We start from the raw sequence: 22,281 nt of genomic DNA, 5'->3' as shown, positions 1-22,281 counted from the left end.
ATAGGCTCCAGCACTCCCGTGACCCTTGTGAGGATAAGCGGCTCAGAAAATGGATGGATGGATGTTTTAACATAGAACATGTTGACATCTGCTCATGAGGAAGTATTGACTGATAGATGTCAGTGTCATGATTACTCAGCAGGATCGTAACAGCTGTTATGGCCTCACAGGCATTGGCTCAGAAAGTGGCTCAGAAAATGGATGGAAGTTAATTGCGTGACTGTCTGTGTGATTAATCATACACCTTTGAAACTTTTTTTTGGAGTGAAGTTAACACTCCTATCAACTTTGAAGTGCAAATATATGTGCTATACATATTTTTCACCTGCATTAAAAACTGGATTTTGCAATAATCAAAGGCAAGCTCCCTTCCAGTGGTTTCATATATGTTCCCGTGTTGGCCATTGCAAGGTTACCTGGCAGTTTGCTGGGTTTGGCAATTAGTTTTCATGACTGTCAGCCACTAGTTTTGCTGTGATTAAAAATTTGAATCGCTGTTGAAAGGCATCGTGATGTTGCCGATGTAACACCCCCAAAAAAAAATTTCTGGGTTTTAAGTACAAGCAAGCTGAAACAAAGCCAAGCCATACCAGTACAGTTTAAACCCGTGATCCCCAACCTTTATTGAGCCGAAGCACAAATTTTACATTGAAATAAATCTCACAGCACACCACCAAAGACCAATACTGACATGATGAACTTGTCTCAATTTGCTTACAAACTGGCTTACTTACTCTGGGGCTGTTTAATTGAACAAAAACCTGATAATACAATTAATTAATTGTATTATCAATTAATTGTACCTTCTGCCTTGGACTGGAAGAGCATTTAATTGTTCAGCCTGTCTCTATATGTCACTGCCATAGATAAATGAAAAAAATATTTGCAATGAATAATATTGTTCTGACAAATTAAGTGAAATTAATTATTATAAACACTAAGGATCTTTCATGGCACATTAGAGTGCCACAGCACCTTGTTTGGGAATCACTGCAATATTGTCACTGTTGGGTGGAAACTCTGTATGTCCAAGTATGGTCAATTTCATATTTTTTTCATAAATCGATACTATTGGTCTGTCCCCACTCCTTCTGTTATTTTTAGGCAATATTAACCAATTTAAAGTGGTAAAAATAGCTTCAGTCGAAACCATTAACACTCAAAATGTCTGAAAAGTACTCATTTTTGAGGTGTGAGAATTCCACCTAACAGCAATTATACACATTTTGTTAAACAATAATAGTCAAGTATATTTTTAGCGACTAAAGCAAAGCACCAAGAGTCTCTGTCACCGAAATGCACAGGTGACAAAACCCGAAACAGGGTTGCAGTTTTTCTGTTGCAGCGCTTTGTTAGACGTGCGATGCTCAGTCGCTTGATGTGCGGCGCAGTCGCCAACTTGTAATTTTATTTTATTTTTTTTGTAAGTTTTTTTGCCATGGTTCACTTCAGTAGCATTGGATCGCGACGGTCAGTGTGTGGCGGGCCAATTTATCCTAAAATCCAGGTAATTCCAGAGGGTTCACATACTTTTTCTTGCACCTGTATGTTTTGTTTATTAATGAGGAAGACAGTCATTTGAGCCACGTGATACACAAATATTCTGGAGTAAACTCCTCATCACTTGGGTCCATTTAAAAAATGCATTTGTGCTGTTTCAAATGAGTCTACACAGATAAACAGAGCTCTTTTTACATTTCGTCTAATATTTTAATCCTAGCTCTTAATTAAGTCTCATTGGAATGGAGAATCTCCAGGAAACATCCCAACATCCCCCCAAAATAATTCTGTTATTAATATTCCATATTAGTAAAAGTCCAAAATGACACTCTTTATGAAGAAGAAAAAGCTTATTCTGCTCATTTTAAGGGCTCTATTTTTGTAGACAGCACATATGTGGCGGGGCGCAAGTAATGGCAGATTCTGATTTTCCTGCAACAGCAGGGCAAGTGTTTGCCAATTTGGCAGACCGGTCTGCGCCAAGGTGGGCTTTCTGGCACAGCAAGGGTGTGTCCTTGGAGATGTGCTCACCGGCGGAGTGACAATTTGGTGGCTAAAAGTTGGCCTAATTTTACGCCTGCTCAGACCACGGTCAAATGAGATTTTGGTGAATTTGATCAGGGCAGAGGGAGACAGATAGATAGAGGTTAGTGGACATATTTAAGTCACGAGCGTGGTGACCACCATCTCATTCTGTATTTAATAAGGGTACCCCCTCACATTGTCTGTTGCCACACCGGCCAGGAGAAGTGACAATGCTCTGCCCATGCACAGATCACTGTGATTACGCATCATCCTTTGTCACACAGAGATGTCTCCGTCAAGACTGTCACTGTGCCACTTTTAAAGGGAATGAGAGGAGGAGGAGCCACTTTGATTGGTGGCGAATTAAGTCAGCTGTAAACACCTACATTGGTGCAGCATGCCCACTGTCGGATCCGCCAGGCTGCGCTGGTCTACGAACTTATCAACATGGATCTAACCCGCCCCTGGTGCACAGTTGCCCCTGGTGCCACGCCGGATTTACACTGGTCACAGAAATAGGGTCCTAAGTATATACTGACCATTACCAGAACTGGGTTCAAAATAGATATGAACAGCATTCATTTAACCGTCAACACCGAAATGAATAATGTCTTAATTTTTCATTTTTCCATTTGTTCTGCCAATAAATCATGGAATAATACTGATAACAGAAACATGTTAAGAAACCTGAGGTTTGATAGGTCAACCATTTACATCCACCATCAACTGTCAGCAACCTTCTTTTCCATGCTATCATCTTACCATTTACAGTACGTGCCTGCAACTCCCCATTTAATTCCATCACCTCAACTACGGCGTGGTGTCGAACAGGTCAACTACCCATGTTGTGTTCTTTGCCCTCTGCGGTAGGTACTTCCATTCCCCAACGGATACCAAGGAGTTGATCTACGACCCAGCTTCGGTTATGAACGGCGACACGCTCAAGTTCTGCCTGAAGGAGGCCTGGTGCAAGCTATCCTTCTTTGTCCTGTCCTTCTTCTACTATTTGTACTGGTGAGCATTCAACATACAGTGTGGTAGCCATAGCTGTATCACAGGTCAAAGAGTCGATTACAGCAGCTGCAGGTAAAATACAAGGATGAAAACAGATATATACCTTTTATTCGAACTTTTCAAGGTCTGACGAAGCAGTATGAGTGCAACTCACTGAATAAAGTAACCATTTCTCTAGCAATCACATGCAATTTCAGGTCTGCTAAAATAGTTAGGGTGTACATTTAGGCTTGTTGTTGCTAATGCATGTGATGTTAAGAGAATTTGATTCTTTAATTCATTGACAAGCACGAGAAGAATTAACATAATACATATTTCCGGATTGTATGATTACAAAATGTTGATTGAAATGTGTTGCTCTTGTGAATATGCTGACCTTGTCTATGATGCTGATAATAATCACTACGGATCTTGTTCCATGTGTCATATGTGGGGGCTGCAGTGTGTGGAACCTGGAAATATCCCTCTAATAGGTCTTATCAGTGGGAACACTTAAAGGTACCATCCTTATATTTTTAATATGTATTATTATTATTATTATTAACATTATGGTTGTGTTATACGGCATACTTATAAATGTTTTATTCACGTGCCAATAAATATGTAATATATATTCACGAGCCACAGCATGAGGTACACCATTTAATGAGAACAACTCAAAAATATGTATAAAAAATGTATGGTTTTTCAGTGTAATCTGCCAACATATCAGACTACACATTTACTTACCCAAATTAAGTAAAAGCTACAGCCTCTATATGGAGCATTAATTTGATACCATTCTTTTACTGGCTCCCATTTCATTGTGTAAGTGTACCTAATGGTGTGATCAGTGAGTGGATATTTGTGGCTTCTAGCTGTACCGTGATTTTCTGCTTTTGACAGCGCCAGGTCAGAGTATACAGTTTTTATTACTTACAACTCGGTGCTAAATACATTTTGAGTTTGATTTTTGTTATCTTACATTGAGTTGCTCCTGTATGTGTGTGATAATGCTGTAATATAAAATGAACGCTAGAGGCATTTAAGTAAAGGTAACTATTGTAGTGGTTGTGTTTTAACCCCAATGAAGGATGTTACATCAAAATCAACACTGTTCATGATTACATTTTCAAAGTGGTTTATCCAATAGTTTAATTAAAATGTTGTATAGTAGGGCCTAAACTATAGCACATTCACTCTTCTTAGTCTAGATTAGATATTTTAAAGATGCAGATGTCATGATTAGATTTTCTTTCCCCCATCATTTTTATAATCACTGATATTAAGAGACAGGACAAGTTATACTGTGATTATTTTCTTCTTTCTTTGGTGTGCTCCCTCCTGGCATGGTAATGTGGTGGAATTACTTCAGGAGCTCCTTAGTTAGTCATAGTCATATATTACATTCATTTTCATAAGTTTTCGTTTTCCTGCTTCCTCCACTTGGGAACGATGGATTCATTTATCTTGAATTCTCTCACGGCTGCTCGATTCCCATGTTCCTCTGCGTAACTGACAGCTTGCAACTTAAGCTGTGCTTCGTAAGCGTATCTCTTTGTAAGTGCCATTTTCGGTCTTTAGCCAAACCGATGTTGTTTTGCACAATGCACATACCTGCACTATATACCTACTGGGGGCATGGCTTAAGTGTCCTACTTCACCCACCCTTCCCCTGTCCTCATCCACGTCCGCTTTTCCTCTGTGTAAGCACCGTGTCGGCAGGTAATGCTAAAAAAAAATAATAATATAAAAGATAAAAACAAAAATTTTTTTTTTTTTTTTAAAGTCAAACGGAACGCTCATCACACAACAACATTTATAGATGTTGGAACTCGGTGCACACAGAAGGCACGCCACATTATAAGGCGCTCTGCCAATTTTGGAGAAAATTTAAGACTTTTAAGTGCGCCTTATGGTCATGAAAACGGGTAATGGTTCAATGCAACATCATTTCGTACTGCTTGGCTTCAAATCAAGAGGAACAGTTCTTAAAGTCTCACAGCCGAACCTGTAAGCTGACACATTAATGACACAGACATTGAGGCATACATTTAGAATATTCCTGGAGGTTTGATTGTTACAAACGTGGGATTTCAATGTCCACAGGCAGTGTCCCTAAACACCACTGATCGTGTTCCAGCACTAGTCCCAGAGCACTTGGCCACTTTTGGTCAGCGTCTCAGTTCTGCACACCAAAGGGTCTTTAAAGAATGGAAACCCAGATTTCTAGGGGAGCTGTTTAAGGTCCAGGTGACATAAACCAGACTTCTCAGAATCAGAATCAGAATCATCTTTATTTGCCAAGTATGTCCAAAACACACAAGGAATTTGTCTCTGGTAGTTGGAGCCGCTCTTGTACAACAGACAGTCAATTTACAGAACACTTTGGAGACATAAAGACATTGACAAAAAACAATTGTGCAAAAAGATGCCGAGTCCTCTAGCACTTAGAGCAGTGCGAATGACTAATATTGCAATTGTCCGGTGCTATGACCATTGTGCAAAGGGCGCAAAGGGCGCTGAGACTTCAAGGAGTGTATGCGGTTTAAAGTGACAAGTAGTGCGATAATCTGGGACAATGTTGGCTGTGCAAATGTTACAGATACTCCTCAATCAGTGTGCAAATGGAGCAGATTCTACTCTGGCATGAGTGGCCAGTATATGCAAATAGTGCAGAATGGCGAGACAACCACAGTGAGTGCACGAGTAATACATAATTGGCCCCACAGAAATGCAACAACGAACTCAAGTCAAAAAATTGCCAGCTTGTTGTAATGGAATTATAGGTTAGCTGTTTAAGAAGTTGATTGCAAGAGGGAAGAAGCTGTTGGAATGTCTACTAGTTCTAGTTTGCATTGATCGGTAGTGCCTACCTGAGAGAAGGAAATGGAAGAGCTGGTGACCGGGGTGTGGAGGGTCCGAGAGGATTTTGCATGCCCTTGTCTTAGTTCTGGCAGTATGCAAGTCCTCAATGGTGGGTAGGGGGGTACCGACAATCCTTTCAGCAGTTTTGATTGTCCGTTGCAGTCGGAGTTTGTCCTTTTTTGTAGCAGCACCAAACCAGACTGTGATGGAAGAACACAGGACTGATTCGATGACCGCTGTTTAGAACTGTCTCAGCAGCTCCGGTGGCAGGCCGTGCTTTCTCAGAAGCCGCAGGAAGTACATCCTCTGCTGGGCCTTTTTGAGGACGGAGTCGATGTTGGTCGCCCACTTCAGGTCTTGAGAGATTGTAATTCCCAGGAACTTGAAGGTCTCGACGGTTGACACAAGGCAGCTGGACAACGTGAGGGGCAGCTGTGGCGAAGGATGCCTCCTGAAGTCCACGATCATCTCTACAGTCTTGAGCGTGTTCAGCTCCAGGTTGTGTCGGCCGCACCACAGCTCCAGCCGCTTCGCTTCCTGTTGATATGCAGACTCGTCACCGTCCTTGATGAGGCCGATGACAGTGGTGTCATCTGCAAACTTCAGGAGTTTGACAGTCGGGTTCGCTGAGGTGCAGTTGTTCGTGTAGAGAGAGAAGAGCAGCGGAGAGAGGACACAACCTTAGCAGTGAACCACGGCTTGTTATTGTTGAATGTGCGAAATGATTTTGTTGGTACACAAACCTCTTCACAGAAACTAATATAGCATGTGACAGTGTCCGTATATTCATCCAGGCTGCCAGCTGAATTTTCAAAGACACTCCAGTCTGTGCAGTCTAAACAGCTTTGAAGTTCCATCTTTGCTTCATTGGTCCACTTGTGACTGTCTGGCTCAGCAGGGCAGCAGCGAGAATTGCAGAGTTTATCAGTTGTGTGGGGTTGCTATGACAACCGGGCCATATGTGTGTGTGTGTGTGTGTATATATATATATATATATATATATATATACACACACACACACACACACAGTATATGTGTATATATACAGTTTACTGATCCAAACCTGAACCAAATAATTTTTTTCTGATTGATAGTTTTTGCAATTTCTTTCCTTACTGAGATCAAATATGCACAATTTCTGTTCATAGTATGAAGAGACATTTTAATTTTCTTATAACTGTAGGAGAACTTTGTATGTTGCTTCTTTACCTAATACAAGGAAAATTCTTTGACTAAACAGAAATTTATCTTAACTTATCACCTTACTTGTCTTCTCCTTTTTCCTCTAATTGCTTCTGTCACAGGAATGTGTTGCTCTTCAATCACTAATGCATTTCCCTTCTCTGCAACTGCTTTTCTCTGGCTGTTCTTAACTGTTCAGCAGTTTCATATCTTATTCATGCATGCTGTTGGATGCCGTTCCAATTTGGTTTTGTATGTGGGCATTTAAGGGATGAATATTTTTAATACACTCTTTTCCCAGGCATGAAAATCTGCTGTTTATAGCACACACACACACACACACACACACACACACACACACACACACACATGCACACACACACGAATCAACTTTGGCTAATTTACTTGACAGCTGTGTCACGCTAATGAGACATGAAATAAGCGACATCTGTCACTTGATATTGGAGCAGCCAGGAAAATTAGCTGATATGACATGAATTATGCTTTAGTCTTGTTTATTTACCAGCCATCAGTCAAGGATGTTGTTAAACAGTAATGCCAAATATCACAGATTGACCTGTAAGGAGAACATATTTACAACACTGTATTTGTTATTTACCCACAAAAATCTGGAAAGAAAAATCCTCTATTTTTGACTGTCAAAATATGCAAACTCACTTTTCACAAAGTCCGTTGATATGTACTCAAAAAAATATATATATATTGCATTTGATTGAAATAAGACTTTTAAAGTACAAAGTAATCAGAACGTAGTTTTGTTCGTCTTCATTAAGGTTGCATTCCCAGACGATTCGATATTCGATTGGAAACCAAATTTCCATTTCCATCTGTATGCGCCAGTCTATCTAAGAAATGTTATTTATAACTATAACATGGTGACTGAGCAAATATGTGTATCCATGTATCAATCAAGTGTATTAACACCAAAATGTAATATTTCTATTTACATTTGGATAAAATGCCTGTATTTTGTTAATCCACGACAATAAAATAAAAAAATAACACTACAAATAATGGCTTGAACTGAATGTGCACACAAAACAATTTAGCTGGGATAGGCTCCAGCATACCTGTAACCCTAGTGATGATAAGCGGTGTAGAAAATGGAGGGCTTGATGGGTAAGACATTTTGTCAGAAAGCTGCACAATACTACAGTTGATTCCCCCAAAAGTTAGTTAGTTTTTCGTGAAAACAATAAGTCTGGATCAATACAGAAAAATTTGTGACCAGATTCCACCTACTGAAGACCTCTGATCTACTTCCAGTAGTTTCGCAACCCAAAGCAGAGCTGACCCACCTCAGGTCTGAGGTTTCAGTTTCTTCACCACACAAACGTCCATCCTCGCAAGCCACTCTCAGCCACTATCCATTTTCTGAGCCGCTTCTCCTCACTAGGGTCTCGGGCGCGCTGGAGCCTATCCCAGCTGTCATGGGGCAGGAGGCGGGGTACACCCTGAACTGGTAGCCAGCCAATCGCAGGGCACATAGAAACAAACAACCATTCGCACTCACAGTCATGAGAGTCTCCAATTAGAGTCTCCAATTAATGCATGTTTTTGGGATGTGGGAGGAAACCGAAGTGCCCGGAGAAATCCCACGCAGGCACGGGGAGAACATGCAAACTCCACACAGGCGGGGCCGGGGATTGAACCCGGGTCCTCAGAACTGTGAGGCTGACGCTCTAACCAGTCGGCCACCATGCCGCCCTCTCAGCCACTATGTACATCTTATTTACGTACTTCTTTACTCTTCTTTGTATATTCACGAGCGAACTTTAGTGAATATAAATGAAACTGTCGCAGGCTCCTAAAGGCACCAACGATGAGAAAAGACTGTGCTGAGCTATTCTTGTCAATTCACAGCTCATGAAAACAAGTGTTAAATCCACAATCTGTGACTTCGATGGAGTCATTTTATTGTATACTGTGTTGTTTAGTTTCTTCTTTTCCAGGTATACATAACAGAGCACTTTGCCTACTGTCAAAATGATTATAAAAGAGGCATGAATGCACACATCATTTTGCCGCTGATTGTTTTGTACATTCTCAATGCATTACAAGCTTCTATGTTATAATTTTGCTTTCCTAATGCAGTTTTTATGTATAATGACAAAGTACTAACATGCCAGGAAGGATTTTGGTTCTACAGTTCAGGTTAAGGCAAAATGTGACGAGACACTAATTACCGACTATTAAGAGGTATTCCTGTTCTTTTGTTTTGAAATGTGCCTTGTTTTGTATATTCTGTATATTCCAAAAATCATAATTAAAATGCTACTGTTACTTGTAAACTCATGCACTGCAATTAAAGAAAATCTTCATCCGGAAGAATTAGAATGCCTACTCTTAACATGTTACAGTATTTACAGATATGCTATGTTGATTATACACAACCAGACGAGAAAGTAAGAAAAGTCTTGGAATGCACAATCGTCACTGTATCAGATCATTGCACTATACACTGTAAACTGGTCTAAATGGCTTGAGTACTGCATCAGTGGCACAATGCCATTATATCACCATCACCACACTAGTGGTACAGTACCCTTTCATTGCTCAATGTCCTAAATTTATATTTTGTCATAGTGGCTATTTGTTGTCATACTTGAGTGGCTCCAACTACCGGAGTCAAATTCCTTTTCGTGTCTTGTAACATACCTGGCCAATAAAGCTTATTCTGATTCAGGAAGGCCTAGACATTGAAATTAAGCCAATCAGGCAGTGGAAGAATTATCATGCTAAAGAATCACTTGTCGGTAGCAAGAGCAGTAACGTGGATAACATACCACCAGTAGTCCTGAAGCACAGCAACCTTGATGATATAATTCCGGAACAAAGTATTACTTGATTGAGATCAACCTTCACCCAGTGTCTATTCCAAAGTCAGGAGATCGGCTTTCGCGTGGTAACTACAGAGGCATTAACCTCAGCTAAATTGTGGCAAAAATGCTCAAATGGCAGAATAAGACCTCCCTATACCTGAGAAAAAATCTAAATGGATTTTGAGTTGAAAGAACAACAGTGGGACACATTCTTGCCCTTAGAATGATTATAGAAGGTATAAAAACCTACAAACTCCCTGCAATCACCATTACTGATTTCAGGAAAGCGTTGGACACCATCAATAGAGGGGAAAATGCTAAAAATCCTAAGAGAACAATAAAGGAAAACACGACAAGTTTATGACCCCACTATGCCTCAGCGTGGAACAAGAATAGGGAACAATTTCAATAGAAATGCAAAATAGTATTTGGAACTAGAAAGGTATGCCACATTCCTTTGCGTAAGGCTGCATAAATAAATGTTTTAAAAAATTTAACAGCAGAATTAGCTTAACTAGCTAATTAATTGGCCGGTTACTAAAAATATAGTGTATAAATATATTTATATATATATATATACAGTAAATGCAGAATCTTACCGAAAATCTGATATTGTTGTTTGTTTGAGTGTCACTATCTTTGTCTTATGTTGTAATGTCTTGACGTGTAAATAAAAAAAGAAAATCGGCAAATTTTTTACAGATTTGTTTCTGTTTTTTTTCATGTCATTATACAGTATTGTATTATACAGTAATGAGTTAATGTGTTAAAAAAAAAAATGCCCATGTTCGCCGAGTTGTAAAGGGCCTAACATCAGCTGATGAGATCGACCGGCTGATTAAGAGGTTTGGCCCAAATAATTACACTTTGTAAAACGAGTTTAGCTGTTTACATTCTCTTCTATTATGTTTTTAGACAATAGAGTGCTATTTTTCTTTATTTTGACCTGGTAATTTTAGGGGTGCTGGAACGGCTTAATGACAGTTCAATTAATTTATTTTGGGGAAAATGTATGTGGTATACGAGGAAATTGAGTTGCGAGCTTGGTCACGGAAGATTAAACTTGTAAGTCAAGGTACCACTGTAGAGCATATATGGGAAACAGTGAAACAAAACAAAGTTTTATACAGCAGATTTTGCATGTTGATTTCAATCAGCGTTGAAAAAAGAAAACATTTCTTCTGCACACATACACTATCATACTTTTTATTCATAATGATCACAGCTTCATGATAGTTGCACAATCATGAAAGTGTCCACTCACTTTCTATCCTCTCTTTCTTCTTCTTGTGTTTCAGTATGGTCTACTCCCTGGTTACCTCATAACAACTGACCTTTCACGAACTGGAGAAACAAAAAGCCTCTGGATACACAAACTGCCATTTTTTACAAGAGTGATTTTTGCAAGAGACATAAACTTATGCATCTTTGCTGCTTCACTTTCAACTCAAAAGCAAAGGGACAAGGTCAACTATACATACAAAAACTACCATTCACAGTTTGATTGGTAATATTGAGTTGATCATAGCCTGGCGAACAAAAGTAATGTTAACTCTCCCTCTCACACACACACACAAGGACACACACACATGCACTCACATATACAGCTTCCTCTGGAGTGTTGCAGTTATTTATGGTCTAGTAGCAGTGATGGTAGCGCACAGGATGAAAAGCATAGTAGCATTTGCACAGTTTGTCTCAGGCACAGCAGTACTGCCCGACCCAGCTCAGCTTAGCATTCGCCCGGCTTCGGAACCTCAACGACCGTAGCAAGAGTGAGTCAGAAACGGAGGATGCATGGATAAACTGGATCACACTGCGAAAGGCAAAACCATTTGGGCGCGGCACCAATAGCAGCACATACATAAAGTACATTATGACTTAGTGTGGTGGGCATTTTGATGTACTCTTTGTCAAAAGGCATTTCCAACTGAAACATGGAGGTTCTGTATACAGCAAATGCCTTCTTCATGTTGTTTTAGTGTTGTCCTATGAGAAATATTTCTAAAACTCCCAGCTAAAAGGCAATGTGTTAAAAGTTTTATTTAAACACATATTTGCACAAAAAGGGGATTTAATCTTGCACAACATTTGCGATATTTGGCTGTGTGTTCATGATCATGTATGACAGTTCAGGCACCCAGGTGAAGGTCTTCCAGTATGTAAAATTTAAAACAGGGAAGCTACTGTATGTGACAATATTGTAGCTCTATTAAAACAAGGGACCAAATGCATTTTGGGTAATAATTTATTATGTGTGAGATTTTATTGCATCCATATTTATCTAAACGATTGTTGTTTTTCAACATTAAGAATGATGAATGAAGCACAAATGGACATTGTTGATTGGAATCCGTCACTTATTCTATCCATTCTAAATCTAATAAAAGCAACTGTAGCAGCTGATGTAGGCGTCATCACAACTGACACTATTTACACAACATATGCTTGCTATAACACGATTACCTTCAAGTCAGATATTACCTCCATAAATAGGTCACATGGCAAATATGTAATTTTGTCAATGCGGAGCAGGCATTTCCCAAATATAGTCTGCATTCTCTATGTGTCCTCGTCGAAACCACCGCCTGTTCCCAATATTACCACCATCATGGATTGGAAGTCCTGCATTTTTTTTCCTCTGTATTTTGCCCTATTCGAATTCTAGCATTTTCTATCCTTACTGTGTATGTGAATTTAGATATTGTTTATGAAATAAACTATTTTAAAATCAAAAGTATCAGTATTTTTTAGCAGTAATTATGCATTATCCTGTTTAATAAAAAAAATGCCAGAGAAAATCAAAATCCGTGTCCACACGGTCACAGCCTCAAACACAAAGGAGATGGAGGAGAAAGGGAGGCGGAATATTTCTCTGTGGCAAACGTTACTGGTTCAGTTTTCACCGGAACAAGGTTGGATGGCTTTCTCAACACAATCGAAGAGTTTGAAAACTTTTTTTTCTTTGTGGTGTTAGACCAGTTGATTTGGTCCACATTCAAGTTCTATCTGACCAAACAAACCACACCAAGGGGGAAAAAAATTAACTAGACTTTGATTCAAATAGACTTAAGTGTGCTAGTGTGGAAGCATACTAAATATGTTAACCCTTTCATAATTTGGGAACATGTTTTGTATTATTACATTTTTATACCGCTTGTCTTCATGTCAAGTGAAGTTCATTTGTATAGCCCTTAATCACAAAAGAGTCTCATATGGCTTCACAGGCCCACAGTTGGCAATGATTGCCGATATCCCTTAATCTAAACCCCCAATCGGACAAGGAAAAGCTCAAAACCGCATTTGGGGAAAAAGAAACCTTGAGAAGGGACCACAGATGGGGGGGATCCTCCTTCCAGGATGACCAGTTTGCAATAGATGTCGATTATATTCTGGTGCTGCTCTATGTTCATTACAATGGCAAGATGCTGTACAATGTTCATTAAGAGTCAATTTATTTATTTATTTATTTATTTAAATTGTTTGTTTTTTTGTCCTGTTCGGCTGTTAGGTCAAGCAGAATGGAAAATCTGTGTCCCTTTTTTTCTGGAACAGTTTTACTGTGTTAGTAGAGTTTTTAAGCTTCCGCTGTTGTATTATAATTGAGGTTTATTGAGAATCAGACTTAATCAGTCGAACAGAACAAAGTTTCTAGAAGGGAGAGAGAAACAAAGACAAAGCACTAATTGTAAACAGGATGAGAGAAGTAAATCATTACATTATCTCCAACAATGAAACATTAATATGAGTGTCGCATGGGTCTGTAGTGCTACACCCTGTGAGGGAAGGACAGGACAAGATAAAACAGAACAAGGACAGGAGAAGAAGCATGCAGGACAAGGGTCGTGAACCCCGCTATACAACTGAACTGTGGTGGCATTAAATATGTGAATTATAAAAGTCTACAGGACAAGAGTATAAGTTAGGGGATACACAAGCGATTTGCATATTCATGAGTTATTTGTTGCAGTCAGTGCGTGACTCCACACCCAGTGAAAGAGTTCAAGGGGTGTGTGCCTGCAGATACATGCAAGTGAATTGATATCATTTGAAATGCACCAGTGTCATGGAATTGTTGTGGCCGCACCGCGGCAGCTGAGGACCCCACCCAATCAATCGAGGGGCGGGAACAGGCCCAGGGGTCCACCCGAGAGCAGCCCGGTGGACGTGACACGTCCCACACCGAGGGACCCAGGGCGGTCTGGTGGCCCCACCGAGGCGCCCCGACAACCGGCCACCCAGTGGGGGCTGCAGGGACCTAATGCCACCCCCCCCAGACAACCGCCCCACACGCCGCTCCACCCCACCACCCCCTCCACCCCCAGGAGGGTTTTGTTTTGCCGCACTAACGAGTTTTATGAGTCTCTGTCAATAGATACTTCCTCAAAATCAGAGAGGATAGCAGGACGGGTGTCCACACTGGTGCCCACATTAGGCTCAGTAATCAACACATTCAACTGGGATTGAGGAACAGTGTCCTTAATCTCATTCCTAATGAGTTTGTTTATTTTTATTTTTTTTTATTTTTTATTTTTTGTAAACAAAATTGCATGAAATCATTAACTGAAAAGGAGGAGCTATTGGAAGTAGGCTGCCTTTGGGTTAGCATTGCTACTGTATCAAATAAGTATTTAGCTTCCGACATGCTTGTTTTAATTTTCTGGTTTTATCTGTGAACCAAGGAAGATATTTCTTGTTTTAAGTGTTTAATGGTGTTAAGAGCATTACACAGAGCCACTTTAAAATCATTTGTGAGATTATCAATAGGACCCACATATAAGAAGGAAATGAAGCAATTGCTGAGGCTAATTGGTCAGCGAGTGCAGTAGTAGTTGAAGAACTAATACTGTATTATAGCTATTATAGCTTTCATTGTGGTCAGAACAATGGCAATGGCCCAAGACTTCAAATTTTATAAAGTAATGGTCGGACATAGCAGTAGTATAGGGAAGTACCATTATATTTGAGGTTGCGATGCCCCATGTTAAAAGCAAATTTAAAGGATTACCCTTATTATGGGTCGGTTCATGTCTTAATTGCACGAATCCAAAAGTATCAATTATTGTCTGAAACGCTGCATTAATATTTTCCGACGGCGAATTCATATGAATATTAAAGTCACCTATGATTAATTTATTGTCACGGTGGGTCACCTAGTCAGCAATAAATTCTGATAATTAATCTAAAAACCCAAAATAAGGGCCAGGGGCAGTAGATAAGTGCACGATAGAATGGCAGTGGTGTTATAGATCACATAACAAGAGCCTCAAAATTTTTAAAGTCAATGTTTGGCCTCGTGCTAAGGTTGAAATTGGATTTGGAGATGAGGACGACAAACCCTCCCGTCTTAATAGGACGCACAACATGTTAATTCACAAAGTTTTGGGGAAATGCCTCATTAAGTGGATAAAAACTCATTTGGTTATAACTAAGTTTTGCAAAGATCAATCATATTAAGATTATAGTCTATGATAAAATCATTGACTAGCAAAGCGTTTGAGGAACGTGATCTAATATTCATAAGACCAATTTTCATTAAGGAGGGCTGATTGGTGCTATAAGTATTCATAGAAGTCATATAAAAAAGATTGCATTGTTTAGAAACAGTAATATATTTCGAGTTGCTGTGGGGATTAATATTGCAGGAATCTGGTAGTTTTTTCTCGACTTGTTATCGGTAGAACAAACCGGGGAAGAGTGCTTAAACTCATCAAACAGTACAACCTCAGTAGAAAGCATCAAAGTCTGCAATGCATTTGTGGGTAGTGGATCACAATGTGGAGTATGTCACTCTAATCTACATATAGGACTGTGTTGTTAGAGTCCAGAATAGCACTACTTAGCCTTAACCTTACAGACTCCACACCCGCTCTAACAGGCTCACTAATCATCAGGGTTACGGGTGAGATTGAGCCTATCATAGCTGACTTTGGGCAAGAGGTGGGGTACACACAGGACTGTTGAAGATTAGGTTCCCATCAATCAAAAATAAGCACACCATTGTTTCTTTCTTTTTAATGTCTTAGTGATATAAATAACTCAACATAATTATTTCTTAACACAAACATAGTTACTAGGATGAATTAAAATAGAAATAAAATAAAAGGTTTGTTTTTTATAAGAGATCCATGTCTCAGGTGGCGGCGCACAAGCATCTTGGTGGGCAGTCATGGGCCCCTATGGTCCAGCCATGGTGACTGCTGATGTCCACCAAGACTTTTGGGGATTGCCACCACAACAGGCACTGACCAACTAACTGCCACAGCTATGGTCAGTTGCTTCAACAATGGAGGCCGGAACATGGTCTACTCGGACTAAATGTTCCCCACCTCCTCTGGGACGTGCTCGAAATTCTCCCAGAGGTGGGAGTTGAAACTCCTTCTCACAGGGTATTATTCTGCCAGACGTTCCCAGCAGACCCTCACAATATATTTGTATCTGCCAGGTCGGACCGGCATCTTCCCCCACAATTGGAGCCAACACACAACCAGGTGGTGATCAGTAGACACTTCCACCCCTGTCTTCACCTGAGTTTCCAAGACATGCGGTCACAAGTCCGCACATGAAGACAAAGTCAATCATTGAACTTCAGTGTGTTGTGGTACCAAGTGCATGAGCACCCTAATGTCGGAACATGGTGTTCATTATGGACAATCCATGACTAGCCGAGTCTGGCATTGCCTACGTGAGTGTTGCAGAACATGGGAATCCACAGTGGGACACTCTCCAGAACCCCTGCCAAGGACTTCTAAAAGGGTGGGTACTCTGAGCTGCTGTTTGGTGCATAGGAACAAACAACAGTCAGAGCCTCTCCCCCTACCCGAAGGCAGAGGAAGGCTACCCTCTCGTCAACCGCGGTGAAGCCCAATGTATAGGTAGCAAGCAATAGTATGGGCAATAAGTATGACCACACCTGTTCAGTGCCTTTCATCAAGGGCAACTCCAGAGTGGAATAGAGTCCAACCCCTCTCAAAAGGACTGGCACCAGAGCCCAAACTATAGTAATTGTTGAGGCAAGGCCGACTGTCTAGTCAGAAATTCTTGACCTCTCAGACCAGCTCCTTTTCTGCCAGAGAGGTGACATTCCATGTTCCAAGAGACAGCTTTTATAGCTAGGAGTCGGCCACCTTTGGCCGCCACCCAGCTCTCTGTGCACCTGACCCCCTTAGCCCTTCCTACGGGCGGTGAGCCCATGGGAAGGGGGACCCACGTTGCCTCTTCGGGCTGTGCCCGGCTGGGCTCCACGGGTGCAGACCCAGGGACCAGGCGCTCGCCAACGAGCCCCACCGCCAGGACTGTTTTCCGAGGTAGGCCCCGGTGACCAGCGTCTGGGCGAGGGGAAACGAGGTCATTGATGTTCATCATAGGGGCTGTTGAGCCAGGCTTTTTATGGTCCCTCACCTTCGATCTGTTTGCCGTGGGTGACCCAGCTAAGGGCATAAAGCCCCAGACAATTTAACTCATCGGCTCATTGGGACACACAAACCTCTCCACCATAATAAGATGATGGCTCAGGGAGGGGAACCACAAAGTAAACTTTTTGTCATCTGCCGATTTCTGAAAATATTTACGTAAGCACTCCCACTGTTACGTATGTAATAGTGGGCCTAATTACCCAGAGATCAATTCAGGGTGTAGTCTGTCTTTTGCACAGTCAACTGGGATAGGTTCCAGTTCAACCATGAGCCTGAACAAGATTGGTGTTAGAAAAAAGATGGCTGGATGAATCAAAATCAAAACTGCATGTCACCAAAAATATGAGGTACCGTAATTTCTCATGTATAATGCGCACCCATGTATAATATGCACCCCCAAAGTTGACCTAAAAATTCTGGAAAACCCTTCTACCTATGTATAATGTGTACAATGCTTTTGCTTCTACCCATATGATCAAAACATAAAGTATTATCTCTATTGTGTTAGTTTTTTTAAAATAATTATTCTGAAATCAAGCACTTTATTTGAACGCGTAATACTTTATTTTTATGTACTTACTCTTATTTTGAAATTCACAGCCCTACTTTTATTTAGTAAATGAGAAAACACACAGTTGTGCTCATATGTTTGATTGCCCAGGCAGTATTTGTAAGATGGGTAAAATTATTTCAAGAATACACTCAAAACTGTCAAGCATTTCAGAAAAGCATTGAACAAAACATAACCATAAAGAAATTAATGATGATTGTTGTTCAGTCAGTCGTATTAAAAAAAACAAAAAACAAAAAAAACAATAGTTCACAAATTCTGTTAGGGTATGTACACTTATGAGCACAACTCTACATGTATCCAGTCATACATACCCCTGTCATATTGGAATGAAAGTGTAGGCTACACCTTTTTCAAAACCTCTAGGTGATGGGGGCATATTAGGGAATGAAAGTGTAAAGCTTTTTCATAACCTCTCGATGGCAGCATACATTTATAAAATGTTAAAGTTTTTTCCATTTTCCCCTATACCTATGTATAATGCGCACTATTCACTTTTGACCATTTTGACCATACATGAGAAATTACGGTAGTATACAACTACATACAGGAATGTTTTGTGCTTGTTTTTATTTTCATCTGGAAATTGAGTTTTCTTTCAAATTAATCAGATGCTGATATTAATCTAAAATTGAAGTTAGAAATGTATCTTTCAACATGACATTGACCTCAAGCATGTAGCCCCCTCAACAGATTAATGGCTTCACAAACAAAAAAGTAAAGTTTTGGAATGATGCAGCAAGAACCAAAATCTAAATCAAACTGGAAAGCTGCAAGGTGACATGAAGGGGGCTACTTTCAGGAGATTATGTAAGTAATTGCAGCAATAATCTCCTTTCAGAGGTAGTATCAGAGTCATAACAGAGACCGAATTGTGCGTGTGTTTAAAGCCTGCTGCACACTGAGCGATGTGGCTGGACCCAGCTGAACTCTCACATAGTGTGTGGGGTTTGGCAACTATTTTCATGAGTGACCGATCAGTTGGTCACTGGTTGTTGCTGTTGTTGGTTCCAAAATTTTAATTGCAGTTGCACGATGTAGCAACTAGCCAATCAAAATGCACATAAGCTTTAAAACGCTGAAAATACATTTCCGGGTTTTAAGCAAACGAGACACCGAACGGCCACCATGCTGCCTCAAGCCATACAAATTCAGTCTAAAAAGTAAACAAATATTGTGTTTTACAAATACCCATAACTATATTTATTAACGTACCTGTCAATGAAATAGCAAAGTTTGTTGCCAAAATGTATACAAGAGGTACGTTCTAAGGGATGGGAGTGAGCGAGCCTCTTTTAAAATATCCACGCTCTCGCTTTTATTCTCACCCACATCCTCTCTCTGTAGCTTCTTCCTTTACTATTAACCTATCTGTTCATGGTTTAATAAATGCAGAGGTGGGTAGTAATGCGCTACATATACTCAGTTACATTTACTCAAGTAACATTTTCCATTAACTGTACTTGTCACAGTACTTTAAATGCGCCGTACTTTTTACTTTTAATTGAGTATTTATGTGAAGAAGGATAGATACTTTTACTCTGTTACAATGATGGACATCCCGTTTGCTCCTTTTATTTATCCATTCCTGCGTGTGCGCGTCTATTTTTAGACTTCATCTTTGACTTCCGCATAGGGTGCTTGTTGCGGCAATCAGACGACACAAGGCAGTCACATGACCGCGCACGTAGCCTTCGCGAGCCAATCAAAATGACTCATTTTGGAGAGACATTTGTGTGTGTGCATGCATGCTTGTGTGTGTGAGCAAGTGCGCAAGTGTGTGTCCAACCCGTGGCAGACAAGGGTGACAGATTGCTGACAACCTGTCTTCTCAGTATGGTCTTGAGACCGATTCCACGCATATCAACATAATTACACCAGACAGCCACTGCTTACCTTCTGACCCCTCATCATGTTCATGTGTTTGGGCATATGTGTGTAAGTGCATTAATTTAGATATGAAGTCCCCACCCTCCTGCATTAGCCCCCACTCACTCCCATCGCTTTTTCTTTTTGCTGTCATCCAGCTTTCGTCTTAAAGCTGCAGAATGACACTGAGCTCTTGTCCCGCGGCTCTGGCACACAGTGCTCAGCTTTCTGGAACCTCGGGTCTTTCTGTAGAACCTGTCTGTTTCCTTAGCTTTTCACTGCACTGGAGCCAATTTTAATCCCCCTCTGCATAGAACTGAAGCCCACTCATACATATTGATACTTTTTTTTGTGGAAAAAAAAAGGCCCAATAAAAACAGACTTTGAATACCATTCTGAGGCATGAATTCTAAATGATGAATCAAGTTGCTGAGTGTGCTGGTTTCCCCCAGTACTTAAATGTGGCATAAGGATGTCAGACCACTCTGAGAAAGCATGAAATTAAATGCCTGACAGCTCTGAATTGATGTGTGTCTGCCAGACACCTTTAACGACCTGGAAATATTTATAATCATTGCTGCGAATCTAAAAATATTAGCAGATCTGACAATAGAAAACATGAACCCTCTCTTGTTAATTCTGCTCTTTACCAAAAAAATTCAGCCATCAATTCCTGACCTCAACTTGAAGGGCACTTGGGTTCTGCAGCACGACAATGACGAGCATGTCAACTTCTAAATTGCTTAAAAAAACAGAATGGAGATTTTGGAGTGGCCAATCTCAAATATTTCGTTTTTAAATTTGATTTCAGTTGTTGCTGCTGAGGCTGGCCCAAACAGTGATTAGATTCAGAGGGCAATTAATTTTTCACACAGGACCAGGTAGCTTTGAATAGTTCTTTTTCCCCCCTCAGAAACTGCATTTTATATTTACTTGGGTTATCTTTGTCTAATATTTAAATTAGTTCGATGATCTTAAACATGGCGGCACGGTGACCGACTGGTTAGAGTGTCAGCCTCACAGTTCTGAGGACCCGGGTTCAATCCCCGGCCCCGCCTGTGTGGAGTTTGCATGTTCTGCCCGTGCCTGCGTGGGTTTCCTCCGGGCATTCCGGTTTCCTCCCACATCCCAAAAACAGGCATTAATTGGAGACTCTAAATTGCCCATAGGCATGAATGTGAGTGCGAAAGGTTGTTTGTTTCTATGTGCCCTGCGATTGGCTGGCAACCAGTTCAGGGTGTACCCCGCCTCCTGCCCGATGACAGGTGGGATCGGCTCCAGCACGCCTGCGACCCTAGTAAGGAGAAGCGGCTCAGAAAATGGATGGATGGATGGATCTTAAACATTAAAGTGGGGAAACTATGCACGACATTAAGAATTTTAGAAGTGGGCAAGTGGTTTATCACAGTACTGTAGATCGCAGTCATGCAGGATGTCACGCGAAATGTGAGATACCACACAATACCACTGTACAGTCAATGAAGGATTCATTATGTTGGTAGCCTGGACGTGGAAAAGATTCATTCTATTTCCATTATTTTCTATGGGGAAAATAGTTTTAAAATCAGAACAAATTATTTGAAGGTATTTGGTATTTGTGTACCAATTGCAACAAGCAACACTTTGCTGATAGTCTTCTTCTTCTTCTTTTCCTTTCGGCTTGTCCCGTTAGGGGTCGCCACAGCGCGTCATCCTTTTTTTTAATTTTGCTCTCAAAAAAGTGTCAAGTCTTTTCAAGTAACTGGGCTCAAGTATGAGTGAAGTCATGAGTTGTTCCTGTCCAAATCAAGTTGCAAGTTTTGCCGAGTCTCTTCTTCTTCTTTTCCTTTCAGCTTGTCCCTTTTGGGTTTGCCACATCGTGTCATCCTTTTCCATGGAAAAATATCTCCTGCATCCTCCTCTCCAACACCAACTGCCATCATGTCTTCCCTCACGACATCCATCAACCTTCTCTTTGGTCTTCCTCTAGCTCTCTTGCCTGGCAGCTCCAATCTCATCATCCTTCTACCAATATACTCACTATTTCTCCTCTGGACGTTTCCAAACCATCAAAGTCTGCTCTCTCTAACTTTGTCTCCAAAACATCTAACCTTGGCTGTCCCTCTGATGAACTCATTTCTAATTTTATCCAACCTGGTCAATCCGAGAGCGAACCTCAACATCTTCATTTCCGCCTCTGCTTCCTGTTGTCTCTTCAGTGCCACTGTCTCTAATCCGTACATCATGGCTGGCCTCACCACTGTTTTATAAACTTTGCCCTTCATACTAGCAGAGACTCTTCTGTCACGTAACACACCTGACACCTTCCTCCACCCATTCCAACCTGTTTGGACCTGTTTCTTCACTTCCTGACCACACTCACCATTGCTCTCGACGGTTGACCCCAAGTATTTAAAGTCCTACACCTTTGCTATCTCTTCTCCTTGTAGCCTCACTCTTCCCCCACCACCCTTCTCATTCATGCACATATATTCTGTCTGACATTCCTCTTCTTTCCAGTGCATGCCTCCATCTT

At 40.8% G+C, this 22,281-nt stretch overlaps 1 protein-coding gene across 2 annotated transcripts in view; it reads left to right on the top strand.

Annotated features, from left to right (window-relative positions):
* The window catches only part of cnih3 (cornichon family AMPA receptor auxiliary protein 3), a 97,915-nt gene extending 85,327 nt beyond the window's left edge, over positions 1-12,588 (top strand). Inside the window, exons 5-6 of one of the 2 annotated variants that reach the window (XM_061704537.1) lie at positions 2,893-3,039; positions 11,210-12,588. In XM_061704537.1, the coding sequence (XP_061560521.1) occupies positions 2,893-3,039; positions 11,210-11,237 (175 nt within the window). In that variant the 3' untranslated portion in view covers positions 11,238-12,588. Of the gene's footprint in view, positions 1-2,892; positions 3,040-3,481; positions 3,538-11,209 lie in introns of those variants that run through there. The other variant, XM_061704536.1, reaches the window with a different exon arrangement.
* The last annotated feature ends 9,693 nt before the right edge of the window (positions 12,589-22,281 follow it).

This window comes from Phycodurus eques, chromosome 18 (assembly GCF_024500275.1).
Source record: "Phycodurus eques isolate BA_2022a chromosome 18, UOR_Pequ_1.1, whole genome shotgun sequence".
Lineage (NCBI taxonomy): Eukaryota > Metazoa > Chordata > Actinopteri > Syngnathiformes > Syngnathidae > Phycodurus > Phycodurus eques.
This window is presented reverse-complemented; position numbering and strand designations above follow the sequence as displayed.